Below are 18,921 nucleotides of genomic sequence, written 5' to 3'. Positions count from 1 at the left end.
TCGTTAGGATCAAGGAGGGCCACGAATGGAAAAGAGCGTTTAACACCAGGAGCGTGCATTATGAGTATCTTGTAATGCCCTTTGGCCTATGTAATGCTCCTGCTGTTTTCCAAGAATTTATTAATGATGTCCTACGAGATATGTTGCAACAGTGTGTTGTGGTGTACTTAGACTTCATCCTTATACACTCACCCACACTTGAGGCTCATCGTTCTGATGTTACACGGGTTCTTCAGCCTGTTTTGTAAACTCGAGAAATGTGAGTTCCATCAGAATCAAGTAACCTTCCTAGGTTATGTTATCTCCGTTGCAGGGTTCTCCATGGATCCTGACAAGTTATCTGCAGTTCTGCAGTGGCCTTGCACAGTTGGTCTTCGGTCTATTCAACGTTTTTTTGGGTTCACCAATTACTATACAAAGTTTATTAAAATCTTTTCTTCCTTGGTCAAACCTATCACAGACATGACCCATAAAGAGAATGATCCACTCCATTGGTCACCTACTGCCATTAAGGCCTTTGATAGTCTTAAGACTGCCTTTGCTGCCACTCCAGTTCTGGCTCATCCTAACCCTGTCCTGCCTTTCATTCTTGAGGTTGATGCGTCTGAGACTGGAGTAGGTGCCCTCTTGTCTCAACGTCCTACGCCTGACGGTTCCTTGCATCCGTGTGGTTTCTTCTCTAAGAAATTGTCTCCAGCAGAGTGCAATTATGAAATTGGCAACAGGGAATTACTGGCCATAATTTTGGCACTCAATGAATGGAGGCATCTTCTCGAGGGTACTAGCGTGCCACTGCTCATTCTTACTGACCACAAGAATTTAACTTATCTATCTGAAGCAAAACGTTTGTCGCCCCGACAGGCCAGATGGGCGCTATTTTGTCTTGGTTTAATTATGTGGTCTCCTACCTGCCTGGTAGTAAGAATGTTAGGGCTGATGCCCTCTCTCGACAATTTTCGTCTCTGTCCAAGGAGGAGTCTGTACTTACTACTGTTATACCTCCTGACCATATTTTAGCTACCATACGTACTAATTTGACTTCTCCCTTGGGGGAGGAAATCCTGGCTGCACAAACCAATACACCTCCTGAGAAACCTAGTGGTAAGTGTTTTGTTCCTGAGAATCTTCAAACTAAACTTTTGCACACTTACCACTATCCTAAAGCCGCAGGTCACCCAGGCAAGAACCAAATGATTTGATCTATCACTCGACAATTCTGGTGGCTAGGTCTTCGTTCTGATGTTGCTGCATATGTTGCCTCCTGCTCAGTTTGTGCACAGAATAAGACTCCTCGACGCCTCCCTGTGGGTCTTCTTCAACCTATTGCTAATGGTGAGCGTCCTTGGACACATCTTTCCATTGACTTCATTGTCGAGCTCCCTGTTTCCAATGGCAATACTGTTATCCTTATGGTGGTTGACCGTTTTTCTAAAATGTCACATTGCATTCCCTTGAAGAAGTTGCCTACCGCTCAGGAGCTTGCTTCAATTTTTGCCCGGGAGGTCTTCTGTTTACATGGATTACCCAAGGAGATAGTGTCGGACTGGGGTAGCCAGTTTGTCTCCAGATTTTGGTGTTCCTTTTGTGCTCAAATGGGGATCCAGCTTTCCTTCCCCTCAATCCAATGGGGCTGCGGAACGGTCTAATCAAGCTCTTGAAAAGTTCCTCCGTTGCTATGTCTCAGATTACCACAATAATTGGTCTGAACTGTTACCTTGGGCAGAGTTTGCTTGTAATAGTGCTATTAATGCTTCCTCCAAGTTATCCCTATTCATGGCGAATTATGGGTTTCAACCATCCTTGTTGCCCGATTCATTCATGTCTCAGGGTATTCCGGCTTTGGAGGAGCATCTCCGGCAACTCCGTTCCACGTGGGTGCAGATTCAGGATTGCCTTCATTGTTCTATGCAGCGCCAAAAATTCCAGGCTGATTGTAGGCGTCTGCCCAAACCTTCCTACCAGGTTGGTGAGAGAGTTTGGCTGTCCTCCCGCAACTTGAACCTTCATGTGCCTTCCAATAAACTGGCTCCCTGTTATGTTGGTCCTTTTTGAATACTCTGATGGGTCAATCCTGTGGCCTATGCCCTTGACCTTCCTCCTGCAATGCGCATCTCCAATGTTTTTCATGTCTCCCTCTTGAAACCATTGGTTTATAATAGGTTTACCTCTGTGTTGCCTCGTCCCAGTCCTATCTTTGTTGACAACCATGAAGAGTATGTCCAGGGGCCATGTACAGTATTTGGTTCACTGGAGGGGCTACGGTCCAGAAGAGCGTTCTTGGGTTCCGTCCTCTGATGTTCATGCTCCCACCCTCCTCCGTGCCTTCCATTTCCCCAATAATCCTTTTGTCCTCCAGCGGGGAAGGGGTCGTTGAGGGGAGGGTACTGTCAGGGTTTATTTCCATGTTTTGTTTGCCATGTGCTTCTGGCAGCCATTTTACTCACCTCTCTTGCTGACTATGGTGCATTGTGGGGGATGTTGCTCATTTCCTGCACTTCCTTTTATGCCCAGACTGGTGTGCATCATCTGTGTGAGACAGGATGCAGTCTCAGAATTGTGATGTCATCACTTATTATTTAAAGGGCATCTGTTCAGTATGCTTTGCCTTTGCGTTGTCTCAGACCTGTTTGTGAGAGTTCCTGTGTATTACCTGGCTGTCTGACGTCCTTCCTGGTTCCTGATCCTTGGCTTGTTCCTGACTCTGCTGTTTTCCTTGTTTCTGATTCCGGCTCGTCTGACTATTCGCTTTGGCTCCTGACTCGGCTCGTCTGACTACCAGCTCTGGTTTTGACTCCTGGCTTGTTATTTATCTTGTGGACTTTTTATTATTTTTTGTTATTAATAAAAATGTGATTATTTTTGCACTTCTAATCTGATTCCTGGCACCCTGACACTAACCCCGAAATAGGTACTCACAGTTCCTGAAGTCTGGCGGTGAAGTGTTATTCCAGGTGGTAAAGGTTGTCAAGGTATATGTAAGGTTAATAAATATATATTTTAATCATATATTTTAAGGTTAATAAATATATATATTTATTCAGATCTGGCTGGTCAGTAGAAAATGATTAATTTATTTCAGACAAACTAGCTTCAATCATGTTCAGTTATCCCCCACTCAGCATGTAAAGTTATGCTGAACACACAGGTGGGGACAATGAAACATTTGGCCTGCTCAATTTAGAACAGTCACTTAGAAGAATGTTGTGGAAGTGATTTTGGGAGAGAACAGAGTTTGTGGCTTGAGACAGGACAAAACCATTTGCTCCTTAATTGAAAATGCAAGCTTCAGAAAATCCCTTACCCCATACAGTTAATAAAGACATAAATGTCTAAGACTGTTGATTTAAGACCTAATGAGATGGAAATTAGCAGACTGGAATCAGGACACATGCCCATATATAGGTTTCCTCCAACGGAGATGCCGACCCGTCTGGAGAGATGTTGAAAATGCAAGCATTTTCCAAAAGGGACTGATAATTAGCACAAGCTCATGGATTGACCCCATGTTATGTGGGTGGGGCAGTGAAGACCTTAGCCAGCAAAGACAAATGCTATGGTGTAAACTTAAAATTACTGAGAGCAGACAAATTAGCATTTGCAATTCCCTGTATAAAAAAAATAAAAATGAAAATGAATACCTTTTAGAAATAGAAATATATATATATATATATATATATATATATATATATATATATATATATATATATATATATATATATATATATATATATTATTTTTTTTGAAAGCGTAAAATATCTTAGCATCTGTATTATTTAAGAGTATTTGTGGACCTAAAAAGAAATAACTTCATACTTCCAAGATCCATTAGAAACGTGAAATGTAATATATTCATATTGGAATACAATGCAGTGCTGAATTCAGAATAGGCTGTTATTTGTATATAAATGCCAGGATGCTGATGAAATTGTGATGGATTTTAAGCTAATAATTAGCAATATGAGTTATTTTAATATAATAAAATGTTAATAATATAACATATTTGGTATCAGAATAATCAGAAAAATGATCTGATACTACCCATGTATAATTGGGGTTTGTATGTGATTGATGCAGAGAGTTATGGTCTGATTAAATAATCATTTTATAAGAATAATTAACTTGTTAAAAATGTTTAGAAATGTTAAAGGTGAATCTGTTTTGTCTGTATGTCTGCTGCCCCCGAGTGGCCAAAACCCGGTATGGCAGCTAAGAGAATTAACTGTTCAAAGGATGCGTTTCCATGGTGAACATGTTCAGCTCCGTTAAGGGCCAATCCGAGACATGGTTTCCGTTTGGGCGTTTCCAATTTTACCTATGATAGTAAACTTATATAAGATAAGGCCAAAGATTTAGTTAAAGATATGTGGTTTGAAGATGGGGAATTATACCAAATGTTACTGCAACTTAATAAATGCACAGAATCTAGGGGGCATGATGAATTAATTTTCTAAACTTGGCCGATCCTAATGTATTTGAGTTGTGAGATGTCTAACCAAATGGCAGGACAGATCAGACAATTAGGGTGACTAAGGGATGAAAATGATTAATTACGAGAATTTCAAGATGCCTTTATTCAGGCAAAGGTAGAGGTTTTCCACGCTAGCCAAAAGGCTTCTGACTTAAATAAATATAATCAGGAATTAGTGGCTGATTTTACAGCTTTCGAAGAAGAATATGAAAAATGCCAAGATGAAAATAAAACTCTAAAAATTAGATATTGTGAGGCTGAAAAAGCATATGAACAGGCAATAGATAAATTAAAGAAACAAATTAGCAGTTATAAGGACTGGGATAGAAATGAGTTTCTAGGCAATTATCTAACTCTGGGGGCCCAGAAGATTATTACACCGCAGATGAAAAGGGTAGTTACTATAACGGGTCAGAAAGGGGGGCTAGATTCTCAGGCAGCCCAGATAGAAATACATGGGTAAGATTTCAGCAAAATAAAGATAGGACAAATGAAAGACACCCTACCTCAAACAATAAGTCCCCAGTAAGATCCAGTGTTATACCAAATAAAGTGTATGACACCCCCACAATAATTAAATTCCTAAAGAATACAGTACGACCATTTTCCAAAGGGGGGTCCACTTCCATAATTGACCACTTAGAGGCCTTTGAAAACGCTTTATCTATAATGAGTGTTACAAGTGAGCAGTTAAAAATTGAATTTCTACCCTGGGTATTTGAAAGTAAACATCACAAATTCTTTGCTTCACTAAAGGATATGAATATTCATTCCTGGAATGAAATAAAACGATAATGCAGAAAAGAATTTGGGCAACATTGCACTAAAACTGCCGCGAAAATAGCTGTATATGGTTTAAAATGTAGTGCGAATCAGAGTCCAATCGAGTTCCTTTCTGTATTGAAAAATGCATACAGCATGGCTGAAGATGATCCCATATTTGAAGGCTCAGAGTTTGTGAATCTATTTTTTGAAGCACTGCCCACACCCATCAAAATTAACTTAGCTAGAGATTTTGGTGAGAACTGTTCATTCAAATGGCTGATCAAAGAGAGTACAAAGTTATACTCTATTCAGCAGTCCAGTGAACGGGGGGATAAAAGGGAGAAAAAGCCCAGTCCTAAAATAGTGGCCGAAACCAGGTTGTCACCTAGCCCCCTAAGTTTAGAGTCTAAAGAGAAAACCTAAGCGGAAGTGGCCAGAGAAAACAGACCATCTCCACAGAGGTTTAACTCTACCCCTCCCCCAACACGGGATGAGGCGCAGAGAGACTATAGCCAAAGCGGGGGACATACTCAGGCGAATAATTACACTCAAAGAGAATACCCACAGAATAATGGGTACCCACGTAAGGGTAGATACAATAGATGGCGACGGTATTCTCAGGATAACCAGACACCCCAAGTAAATAATGCTCCCCAAAATAATAATGCTGAACAAATTGCACCCCTGGGGCAACCACGCCAAGATAGAAATAGCGGCTCTGATTCTGAGGGGAACCAATGGTCCAAGAATCATTATTATGGGGCGTCAAGGGTTAGGCCCAGGAGTAGAGGTAACTTGTACAATCAAGTAGATCAGCTTAGTACCCAGCTAATTCGGTTGAGCGAACAAGTCGCTAATATGAGTCAAAAACTTACGGCTCAGCAACCGAACAATACTTTTTTAGGGGTACAGCCAGTGGTCAGCAGTGGACCACAGGCACAGTCATAAACACTGCAGTATCACCTGAAAGGGAGGGGAGAGATATACAAAATGTAATAATAAATATCAAAAATGATACTAATCCTGTTCTCTCTCCACAGACCGGAAACGGACGATTTAGCTGTGATGACAAGCAACCTCATCCGGGAAAAACTAACCAAATTCTTCCTTTGCAGCACTCTCTTAACCTTATCTCCACAGATGCGGTACACAAGAATTTAGCCGACCCTATCATAGAGGGAACCGGTAGGTACGAAGTTCTTTCTGCACGGGAAAACACGGCGGATTCAGGTAACATGTGATGAAGCCCACAGATGTACAAAAATGCAAATTTTATGTGTGAAATGATAGAAACTGCAGGAAGGTATTATGTATTAGCTGAGCTACAAGATTCAGTCTCCAAACCTATCATGGGATTAATTGATACTGGGTCTCAGGCAACTATTCTATCCCACAGGTACTACACACAGCTAAATGAGCTAACCCCCCACAAACCTAAAATAAAATAATTTAACCGTTCTCTAATAGGAGTTGGGGGTGACTCTCTAAAAGTCTACGGTACGGCCTGGCTAAAATTTAAATTAGGGAACAGGGTCATCAAACACCCTGTCATTATAGTGGATCTGCCAACTGATCGTTTAATTATTGGTAGTGATCTCCTGAAGCGATTAAGCACCATAATTGATTGCATAAATGTAATTTGGTCACAAGTAAAATGGCCAATTAATTATGAGCAATCCGGTATATCTCGCACCCGACATAATTGTCACGTGGTGGAAGAGAAGCCAGATGCTGTGGAGATTCATTTCAGGAATAACTCTGTACCTGAAATCACTATCCTACAAATAGGTGATCAGACTCCTTTAAGTGGCTCTGATGCTAATACTTTTAAAATTTCTCCTGGAAAGATAGCAAATATTTCCGTAGATGGCGATGTATTAACCACATCTTTCCACAAGGGGGATCATAAAATCCCTAAGGGGGAAGGCCACGCTCAATACCTCACAGGGGTTGAGAGAGTTAAAGAGGATCTATTTATCCCTATACAAGTGCATGACCAAGTATGCTAAATTAAACTTAAAACAGGAAGCTAGCTATATAAGCGAAGGCTTATTAGCGCAGATAGCTGAACCTAAAGTGATTAAATATCTTTCTCCCCAAGACCACTGTGTCCACAACCTGGATGACAGGTCTGAAAGCTATAACATCACAGCTAAGTGCTTATTATCTGTATCTATAGGAAATAAATCAGTGAAGCACCTGTTTTTAGTTTTAGATAAAGTGATTTTTATTATTTTGTAATGAAAGCATAATAACAGATAAAAGAAACAATCCATTACAACATGAATCTTAGCTTCCAAAAGAAACAAAAAAAGTAAAAAAGAAAAGGTTACATTATTCAGAATGATCATAAACCAATAATTAAAAATCTTCTTTTACCTAGAATGCAGGTTTACATTAAATTTTGTAATGGTGGTACTAATGTGGTGAAAACCCGATCTAATCATAGATATTTAGTATTTCTAATTACAATAAACCACTCCTAGATATTGCAAAACAACCTTTTACCAGGGAGAAGAAAAAATAGTGAAGGACTAAAAAAAGAAAGAGATTAAGGTAAAGAAAAGAGAGGTGGAAAGATTACAAAGAAGGGACAATCTCCTGACCACATTGCTGTATCCATAATTCTTATTAAATTTCTCTCCTGTCACAACGGGTCTCCTAGTAAATTTGGGGGAAGAGCACCCAGGAGGGAGAACCCTGCAAGAATTAATTTGCGTACTAAACCTGGTTATGTAAAATCCAATAATACCAAACCTTCTGGAAGGTTTCTTGAGTATCTAAGATAAAAGCTGCCTGTGCTGACATGCTGTAGTAATGTTTGATTTTGAGTACAATTTCCTCCCAGGAAGGGGCCCCCTCCCTCCAATGACGGGCTATACACACCCTTGTGGCTGTGCATGTTATCTTAATGAATAAATTGATGTATTTATTAAATTCCTTAAGTCTAATATGAAGTAAGGCTTGTTCCATAGACAGTTTAATTGGGCTTTCAAGAATAGAGCTTAAAAATCGGGATAGTTGGTTCCAGACTCTGTGTGAGTGGGAACAATCCCACCACATGTGCTTATAATTGCCTTCTTCTCCACACCCTCTATAACAAAGTCTGGACCTATTTCTGGCATTCTGGCGTATGAAGTTATCACCGGCGTAAGATACCAATGAAAATTGGTTTTAATACAGCTTTCAAGCATGTCTGCACTTAGTAATCCTTTCCCCGTGTTACTTAGTATTGTGTGCCATTTATGTGTCTCTATTTCTTTATTAAGATCAATTTCCCATTTAGTTTGCAATGTGGTTTTAGAGTTCCATGTAGCCGATTTGTATTGCCTGGTAAAGTTGTGATATAGTGCTCTTGGGTCTAGACGTTACACTACACATATTTTCTAAAATGGTGGGTGGGTTCTTAGTTATCGTTGGCAGAAGATGTTGTATGGTAGAGGTAAGCTGTAGGTATAAAAAACAATCTAGTTTAATTGGATGTAGTTTATCTTGTAGCTGGGAGTAACTCAGCATTTTGCCCCTTTCTAGTATGTCAGCTATTCTATATAATCCTCTATTCTCCCACTTCTTAAGAATCGTGATAAGTTCTGGTCTGACTATGCATGTGAGTGGAGTTTTAATAGAATTTTGTGGAAGCAGTGCCAGGGAAGCGGTCAACTTGGACCACTGTTTAATCATAAAATCTATAGTAGGGAATTTGTAAAAATTTCTATTATAACTTTGTTTTGGATCCCAACGAATCAGATCTCGTGGTACTACTCCAACAACATCTGTTTCAAGTTTAGTCCATACAATGTCATTGTCTGGATCATTAAGAAGAGTGGTCTGTGCCAGTCTGGCTGCCTGATAGTAGTGTTTAAAGTTTGGGGCCCCTACCCCCCCACACACACACTTTCTATTCCTATTTAGGATCACTGTGGGGATTCTAGCTTTTTTTATTTCCTCTTATAAAACTGTTTATGCATTTTTGGAGGTCGTCAAGGTCTGGAGTTGGTATTCCTATCGGTAAGGTGCGGAAAAGATATAAAATCTGTGGTAACACCATCATCTGTTTTTAGTTTTAAATACTCCCCATAATCAAATATATATTGGCAATGATATCTTACATAGATATGACATACAAATAGATTTGATTAACTCTTGCCTCTGGAGCAGGTTAAAGGGGGACCCTGAAGTATTTCAGGATGAAAATGCAGCCCTGAAATCAAACCAGCAATTGCCATATACTGTGAATATGCATGTGTCTAGCGATGTTGTAATTCCTGACGGGGCTGATAAATTTCTTTTACCCTTACAGGTAAAGAGAGGTCAGATATTAAAAACTTCTGAAACACTAATTTGCCTCTCCCATAGAATACAGAATCTGGGTGTCACAGTGACCTACACTCCTTTGGTAAATATTGGAACTACTCCAATACATATTATTGTGCATAACATGAACCCACAGGATATAAACTTATCCAAGGGGACTACCATAGGATATGCTCTGGAATCAAGTTATTACACTTTTGGATTCCAAAATAATGTAATTGGGCTAATACCTGAAGGATACTTAACTGAATAACAATTAATAGAACAATCCTTTACATCTATGCCAGAGGGTCGATTTAAATGTTCAGTCTATTTATCCCTTCAGCTCAGAGGAAGGCATCTGTAAAATTGAAGAAGCCTCTCTAGTATTTGATCAGCCGATCAAACAGCAAGATTACCCCAATACCCAGAGTCATGGGGGCAATGTAAATTATAATCAAGGGGATCTCACCTCTAGGTTGGAAGAAGCCTATGAAATAGGACAGCCTGAAATCTTTCCAGGATTTCAACAAATATTCGAAGAGCAAATATCCTTAGCTAATGGCTGTTCCAGCGATGATGAACGCCAACTGCTGCGAGAACTCCTGTTGGAGTACAAGGATATTTTCGCTAGGGATTCTTACAACTGTGGTACTACAGACTTGCACATTGCAAGAATACAAACAGATCCAAATGCACCACCTGTATTTGTTAAACAATACAGACTTCCTTTAGCCTCATATGATTCTCTTGCAGAAATCATAAGGAACTTGGAAGAAAGAGGAATTATCAGACAGGTGCACAGCTCTTACAACAATCCTATTCTAGGTGTTCTTAAGCCCAATGGACAATGGCGTTTGTGTGCTGATTTAAGACAGCTAAACAAACAAGTGTACATGTCTGACTGGCCTGTACCATACATTGACCAATGCCTCGCGCAGATGCAGGGATCCAAAATATTCACTGCCATTGATTGTGCACAGGGATATTGGACCATAAAGGTACATGAGGAGGACCAGTATAAGCTGGCATTCTCATTCCAAAAGGTCCAGTATGCGTTTCAGAGACTTCCTTTTGGATACATAAATTCTGGACATGAATTTGCTGTATTCATGCATAAGGCTATGCCTGATGCACTGGAAAGGGGGACCTTATCTTATGTTGATGATGTTTTAATCAAAAGCACAGACTTTGAAAAACACATCACAGAGCTAAAACATGTCCTCAGCCAACTTAAAAGGGCAGGTGTCAAATTATCCCTACAAAAAGCTCAATGGTGCCACACTCGTGTAAACTTCTTGAGACATGAAGTTACTTCTGAAGGGCTAAATCCTCAGAAGAAAAAGGTGGAAGCTATAGTGAATTCTAAAAACCCCACTAACTTAAAGGAATTGAGATCCTTCCTGGGTATGACGAATTATTCTCGCAAATTCATTGATAATTATGCAGAGTTAGCTAAACCACTACTACTTCTTCTAAAGAAGGATGTGAAATGACACTGGAGTGAGTCTCAAGAGACAGCCATCAAAGAGCTGAAGAGAAAACTCACACAAGCACCTTGCCTAGCATACACTGAAGGAGGTAAACCTTTCTTCTTAGAGACAGGTTACACAGATGCTAGCATGAGTGCTGTGTTATACCAAAAGCATGATAATTTAAGCAAAGCCATATCTTATGCAAGCAAAGCTCTATTCCCAGTAGAAATAAAATTTAGCGATTGCGAAAAAGCCCTCTTATCTACTGTATGGGCTCTACAAAATTTACGCAGCTATATACAGGGCGAGAAAATTATTGTAGAAACGGCCCACCAGCCTTTGCTATATTTACAAAGTGAGAGAATAAGAGATGGGAATTTGTCAAATAGCGTGGACTCTTTCCTTACAAGGCTGGCCTTTAGAAATTTGCTACAAGCAAAATAAAAAAGAATCCAGTCGCACAGGGGCTTGCTGAGCTACACGACTGTACTGCTAGAGATCCTGGGGAAGAATTATCAGAAGATGATTTCCTGGAGGAACAATTGCTTTCCCCATATAAAATGTACAATGAGGACCATTGTCAAACATTACCTTGGGTATATGTTGATGGTTGTTCTTACCATGCCACTATTGATAATGAGCGCAGATTAGTCGCTGGAATTGGTATAACTTGGGCAAATGGATTCTCAAATATATCTATAGGTTTCAACATTGGACCAAGATCCAGTCAAGTTGCAGAACTCACTGCTGTTTTCAAAAACATTGAAATGGCTATTGAACATGGTATTCATGAATTTGTGATCAAAACTGACTCAAATTATGTGCGTGACAGTTTTGTTGAATACCTGCCAACTTGGAAAAGAAATGGCATACAGAAAAGCAATAACAAACCAGTCAAGCATGGCAAGTTGTTCTGTGAGATTGATAATCTGGTGGTATCCAATTATTTAACCATACACTGGAAAAAGACCAAGGGTCATTCCAGAGTTCTAGGTTCAGATAAGGAAGGCAATGACCTTGCAGATTCATTAGCCAAACAAGGAGCCATGACTGGAGAACTTCTTAATATTGAACATTTAATGGGTGCAATTCAGGTAGAAGCCATTACCAGAAACCAGGCAAAACAACAGAGTGAGCCTAACTTGGTACAATGGAGTCAGGATTCTCCTAGTGAGGACCTGATCACTAGTCAAAAAGAAGACCCCATTGCAGGCATCTTCTATAAACACATAGAAGATCCTGAAAGCAACCCCATCTCAAAAGATGATTGTATTGACAAATATCTTAGAATCTTAATGAAATCCAGAACACAATTCAAATTACAGGATGGTTTGTTAATTAGAACCTCCAAAACTGGCATTCAGCAATGGGTAGTACCCACCAAGTTCAGAGGTCTAATGCTTCAACATGCCCATGATGCTCCCACATCTGGTCATCGTGGTGCCAAACTCACGTATGAAATATTGCGTGATTACGCTTTTTGGCCACACATGTTGAAAGATGTTCAAACCTACTGTCAAGGGTGTTTAATCTGCCCACAGTTCCAACCCACTGCACCAACGCATAGAGCGCCATTGCAGAAAAGGGGGATGGTAATGCCATGGTCAGATATACAAATTGATTTTATTGGTCCAGTAACTAGGTCATCAAGAGGTAACAAATACATGTTGACAGTAACATGCCTGTTCACTAAATGGGTAGAGTGCCTTAGTGCACCTAACAATAGTGCTGAAACATGTGCAGCTTTGCTCATCAACCACGTATTCTCCAGATTTCGTTTACCCCAAAAAATTGAATCAGATCAGGGAACTCACTTCACTAGCGAAGTGATGACCAAAATGTGGAAAATAATAGGGGTTAAAAGAAAGCTCCATATTGCTTATAGAGCTGCCTCAAGTGGTGGTGTAGAGCATTACAACCAGTCCATTGTGAAAATCCTCAAAAAGTTTGTGAGTGAAACGGGTAAAGACTGGGATGTAAAGCTACCTCTAGTCCTAATGGCATTAAGAGCAACTCCAAGTAGTGCTACCAAGATGTCACCTTTTGTGATATACCTTTAAGGTATCTCCCTTCATGCACCTTGCTCCTTTAAAAGGGAGCCTCCTACAATCAATCTTTGCCTGATTATTGAGAAGTTCAACAGCCTGAAGGCTGTTTCCTTTGCTACTATTCAGGTCACATCTATACCTATCAAATTTATGATTGGAAATTATACCTAAAGTTTGTTAGCCTAGAACTGAGTCATCTACAGCTTCCTCTGAGTTGTAAACCAGTTTCTAAACATCTGTGATTACCGCTCTGCACTAAAATCCTTTACAGGTCTCCCTCTGCAGCTCCTGTCAGTTAATTTTGCACATCGCGGAACCTCCGCAGCTTTCCGACGCTGGATCCCCAAACCGGAAGTGAGTCACACATTCACCGCAAGCCATTCACTCCTGCAACAGGCAAGCTCTCTCTGTCTCCTTACTCACAGGTAACTTCTGTTTGTTACAACTTCTGGATATTGATTGTATCGGTTGGCTCTCCTGTTGCCATATTTATTCAAGTTGACTTTGTCTAAGTTATATTGCTACACGCATGGGATGTGAATCACTTTACCTCTGCATATTATTCCGCAATAAATACTGCTTGCAAGTTACATATTTGGACAAACCTAAGGTTGTATTAAGCAATCTGTGTGAGTGACTTTGTATATATTTTATTGGGTGAATGTGTGTGAAGTAAACTGGACTCTGAATCATAAGTTACAGATGATAAAAGATTCTTCCACTAATCCTAACTTCAACTAACTTCTGATTCTGGGCTATCAGAGTTAGAGTTCTAAAACTTACTATACTGGCTATTAATTGCTCACTGTTACCATTTCTGTTCAAACTAAGTCTGTGTTTGCAGAAATAGATATACAAAAGAGCTACAAATACTCTATTTCTGGTTTGTGTGTGAGTGGATTCATTACATAATAATCAGGCCTAAAACTGATCCTGTTAAATTACTAAAACATGGATCCCACAGAAGTAAAAAATGAATTCACTAATGTGTACCAGAAATTAGATTATTTAGCCCATGCTATACAAGAAGTACAGGCTGAGAATGTAGCCATAAAAGCAATGTTAAAGGATTTCATAACACCTAAACCTGTGGATATACCTGAACCCCAAGTACATACACCAACACCATTTTCTGGAAAACGGTCTGAGTTTCGTGATTTCAAAAACGCATGCAACTTGCTATTTTCTTTGAAACCACGCACCTATCATTCAGACAGGATTAAAGTTTGCACCACAATTTCATACATGATAGGAGAGCCACGTACCTGGGCTAACAGATTCTTTGAGCAGAACAACCCCATTCTAGATTCATTAACTGATTTCTTTTCAGCAATGACAAGTCTGTATGAGGATTCAAACAGCCAAATACAAGCTGAGACCAAACTGCGGTCATTAAAACAAGGCAAAAGGACTGTAGAGGAATACACAACAGACTTTCAGATGTGGGCCTCAGACTCATTGTGGAATGAGGTAAGCTTGCGTAATCAGTTTCGCCTAGGTTTGTCTGAATCTCTAAAAGATGAACTCTCACGATTGGAACTCCCTGAAACACTCACCGGCTTAATCAAGCTAAGCACCACATTAGATAGACGTCTGAGGGAAAGAAAAGCTGAAAAAAGCATGTATGACCCCTCTATCAGACGCACCTATCCATCATCGGTCTCCCAAGACAGAAACCAGACTTTCAGCACCCCAATGGAGATTGGGGCAATCAAAGGTCCTCTGACTCAAGAGGAGAAAACAAGAAGGAAATTAGAAAATTTATGTCTTTACTGCGCTCACAAGGAGCACACAGTTGCAACCTGCCCCCTCCTATCAAAACAAAAGAAGGGTAAGAAAAAAAATATAATATCATTATACAATTTATCTACTGCTACCCAGCTCACTGTCTCTCTCTCTTTACAGTGGGACCGTCTCCACATCCAGAGTGACGCGTTAGTAGATTCTGGTGCTTCAGGGATATATATTGATGATACATTTGTTAAAAAGAATAAAATACCCACAGTGTGTAAACAGCAACCAGTTTTTGTGAAGTTAATAGATGGTACTTTGATTCAGAAAGGTCCTATCACACACCACACTATACCTTTACTTACAACCACAAAAAATGGTCACACTGAATACCTTACATATGATATCATTCCTATTGATAGACATTCCATTATTTTAGGATACATGTGGTTAAAGACACATAATCCAAGCATTGATTGGTTAAAGGATGAGATAAATTTAACATCTAGATATTGCACAAATACGTGTTATCCACACTGTTCTATATCTTCTATTGAGAATGGTGTACCAGCGGCATATTCTGATTTGGTAGATGTATTCGATTTAAAAGAGGCTGAATCATTGCCGCCACACCGTGAATTTGACTGCCCCATCGAATTAATACCCGGGTCTCAAATACCCTATGGCAAAATATATCCTCTGTCCCAGGATGAGTTAACCCATTTACGCACCTACCTAGATGACAACCTTAAAAAAGGTTTTATATCACATTCAACTTCACCCGCAGCAGCTGGTATTTTTTTTGTTAAAAATAAAGATCTAAGTCTAAGACCCATAATAGATTATCGAGCCTTAAATGCGATAACAGTAAAAAACCGATACCCATTGCCTTTAATACCAGAATTATTGGAAAGACTCACCAATGCCACCATATATACCAAATTGGATTTGAAGGGGGCATATAATTTGATTCGGATTAGGAGTGGAGACGAATGGAAGACAGCTTTTCGCACACGATACGGTTTATTTCAGTACAATGTCATGCCTTTCGGGTTGAGTAACGCACCAGCTACTTTCCAACATTTCATCAACGAGATATTCCGAGATTTAACTGACATATGTGTTGTAATTTATCTAGATGATATTTTAATTTATTCCACAAATTTACAAGATCATGAAAGGCATGTACGATGGGTACTCACCCGACTAAGACAGCATAGATTGTTTGCCAAACTGGAAAAATGCAATTTCCATGTTAAACAGATTAAGTTCCTTGGTTATATTCTATCTCCTCAAAAAATCCAAATGGACCCTGAAAAGATAAACACGATCCAGGAATGGACCATACCACGCACTGTTCGAGCGCTACAGAGGTTTTTGGGTTTCTCGAATTTTTACAGAAAATTCATCAGAGATTTTTCTACTATTGTAAGACCATTAACCCAACTCACAAGGAAATCCCAAAGATTTCATTGGAATGAAGAAGCTCAAACTGCTTTTAACAAGCTAAAGCACTGTTTCTCCACTGCTCCAGTTCTGACGCTGCCAGACTATCAATCTCAATTCATACTAGAGGTTGATGCCTCCAACACCGGCATAGGAGCAGTCCTATCACAAAAAATCAAGGAAAACCAAGAAATGCATCCCGTAGCTTTTTATTCCAGAACCTTGCTCCCAGCCGAAATAAATTATAGCATTGGTGACAAAGAGCTCTTAGCAATTAAAAGTTCCTTAGAGCACTGGAGGCATCTATTAGAAGGGTCAAAAGAACCTTTTCTCATTTTTACTGATCACAAAAACCTTGAGTATTTAAGGAAAAGTAAAACTCTCTCTGCACGCCAAGTCAGATGGTCTCTGTTTTTAGATCGCTTTAATTTTTTGATTACTTACAGACCAGGACATTCTAACACCAAAGCTGATGCCCTCTCAAGAATGTATGATCCTACGAACATCTCTGAGACCCTCAATCCTATCATACCAGAAGAGAAATTTATATACTCACTTTCTAACTTAGAAAAGGACATTCTTCTGGAAACTCAAAAAGAAAATGATTGCCCCCCAACTTGTGAGAGAGATTCCACATCAGGGTTGATGTACCACAAAAATAGATTATATGTACCTAAGGCTCTTAGGATGATGATATTAAAACATTATCATGACAATGTCTTGTCAGGCCACAAAGGTGTACAAAAGACCACCAACTTGATCAAAAGACACTTCTGGTGGCCACAGCTAAATCAAGATGTTATACATCATCTGAAGAAATGTGATATATGTGCAAGAAATAAAGTGGCACACAAAAAACCTATTGGTTTATTAACTACTTTACCAATACCAGATATGCCGTGGTCCACCATATCAATGGATTTTATTGTTGATCTTCCAGTCTCACGAAAGTACACCACTATTCTAGTGGTTGTAGATCACTTAACTAAACTGGGTCATTTTATTCCACTAACAAGTTTACCCACAGCCATTATTACTGCAAAGGTCTTTTTAGATAATATAGTCAAACTACACGGATTACCAACTACAGTGATCACAGATAGAGGTACTCAGTTCACCTCAGCCTTCTGGAGGTCTCTGTGCAAACTGTTACAAATTGATACACGTTATACCACAGCTTTTCATCCTCAGTCAAATGGGTTGACTGAACGTCTGAATCAGACACTAGAACAATTCCTACGATGTTATCTGAGCCATCTTCAGGATGATTGGGTTGATTACCTCCCGATGGCAGAGTTCTCATACAACAACTCAATCTCTACCTCAACCAAAGTATCACCATTCTTCGCCACGTACGGCTTCCATCCAACCACTATCACAATATCCCATACCACAGTGAATTGTCCAGGAGCAATGGATTTTAGTAATTCCTTACAAGATAGACTTCAGTTGCTTAAAACTCATTTGCAGGAAGCTCAAGAACATCAAAAGAAGTACTATGACCTACATCATTCCCCTAGTCCCACCTATGTCGTAGGAGACTTGGTTCTACTGTCCACAAAGTATCTGAAACTTCGTGTGCCATGTAAAAAATTGGCCAATCAATTTATTGGTCTGTTCCCGATTGCGGCAATAGTTAACTCGAACGCTGTTCGGTTGACTCTGCCTAAAGATCTCACAGTTCATCCTACATTTCATGTCTCTCTAATTAAGCCTTACGTAGGGGACCCTTTACTACAACTGGCAGATCCTCCTCCACCTATTTATCACCAGGATCAGTTGGAATATGAAGTGGAGTCCATCCTAGATTCCCGGATACGTCGCGGTCATGTACAGTACTTGATACAATGGAAAGGCTATGGTCCTGAAAGCAACTCATGGGAATCTCATGAGGATGTTCACGCTCCTGATCTGCTCTCCGCTTTTCATCGGCGGTATCCTGGGAAGCCATATCTCCGCACCCCTGTTGACTGCCCTTGAGGAGGGGGGTATGTGATATACCTTTAAGGTATCTCCCTTCATGCACCTTGCTCCTTTAAAAGGGAGCCTCCTACAATCAATCTTTGCCTGATTATTGAGAAGTTCAACAGCCTGGAGGCTGTTTCCTTTGCTACTATTCAGGTCACATCTATACCTATCAAATTTATGATTGGAAATTATACCTAAAGTTTGTTAGCCTAGAACTGAGTCATCTACAGCTTCCTCTGAGTTGTAAACCAGTTTCTAAACATCTGTGATTACCGCTCTGCACTAAAATCCTTTACAGGTCTCCCTCTGCAGCTCCTGTCAGTTTATTTTGCACATCGCGGAACCTCCGCAGCTTTCCGACGCTGGATCCCCAAACCGGAAGTGAGTCACACATTCACCGCAAGCCATTCACTCCTGCAACAGGCAAGCTCTCTCTGTCTCCTTACTCACAGGTAACTTCTGTTTGTTACAACTTCTGGATATTGATTGTATCGGTTGGCTCTCCTGTTGCCATATTTATTCAAGTTGACTTTGTCTAAGTTATATTGCTACACGCATGGGATGTGAATCACTTTACCTCTGCATATTATTCCGCAATAAATACTGCTTGCAAGTTACATATTTGGACAAACCTAAGGTTGTATTAAGCAATCTGTGTGAGTGACTTTGTATATATTTTATTGGGTGAATGTGTGTGAAGTAAACTGGACTCTGAATCATAAGTTAC

General features: G+C 39.9%; 1 protein-coding gene across 1 annotated transcript in view; it reads right to left on the bottom strand.

The window, feature by feature from the left end:
- LOC128647368 (neuronal acetylcholine receptor subunit alpha-7-like) overlaps positions 1-8,358 on the bottom strand; it is a 509,652-nt gene extending 501,294 nt beyond the window's left edge. Inside the window, exon 1 of the mRNA XM_053700153.1 lies at positions 8,292-8,358. Within this exon, the coding sequence (XP_053556128.1) occupies positions 8,292-8,358 (67 nt within the window). The remainder of the gene's footprint in view (positions 1-8,291) is intronic.
- Between the last annotated feature and the right edge of the window lie 10,563 nt (positions 8,359-18,921).

This window comes from Bombina bombina, chromosome 2, assembly GCF_027579735.1.
Source record: "Bombina bombina isolate aBomBom1 chromosome 2, aBomBom1.pri, whole genome shotgun sequence".
Classification (NCBI taxonomy): domain Eukaryota; kingdom Metazoa; phylum Chordata; class Amphibia; order Anura; family Bombinatoridae; genus Bombina; species Bombina bombina.
The sequence above is the reverse complement of the archived record's forward strand: the minus strand, read 5'-3'. Positions and strand labels throughout refer to the sequence as shown.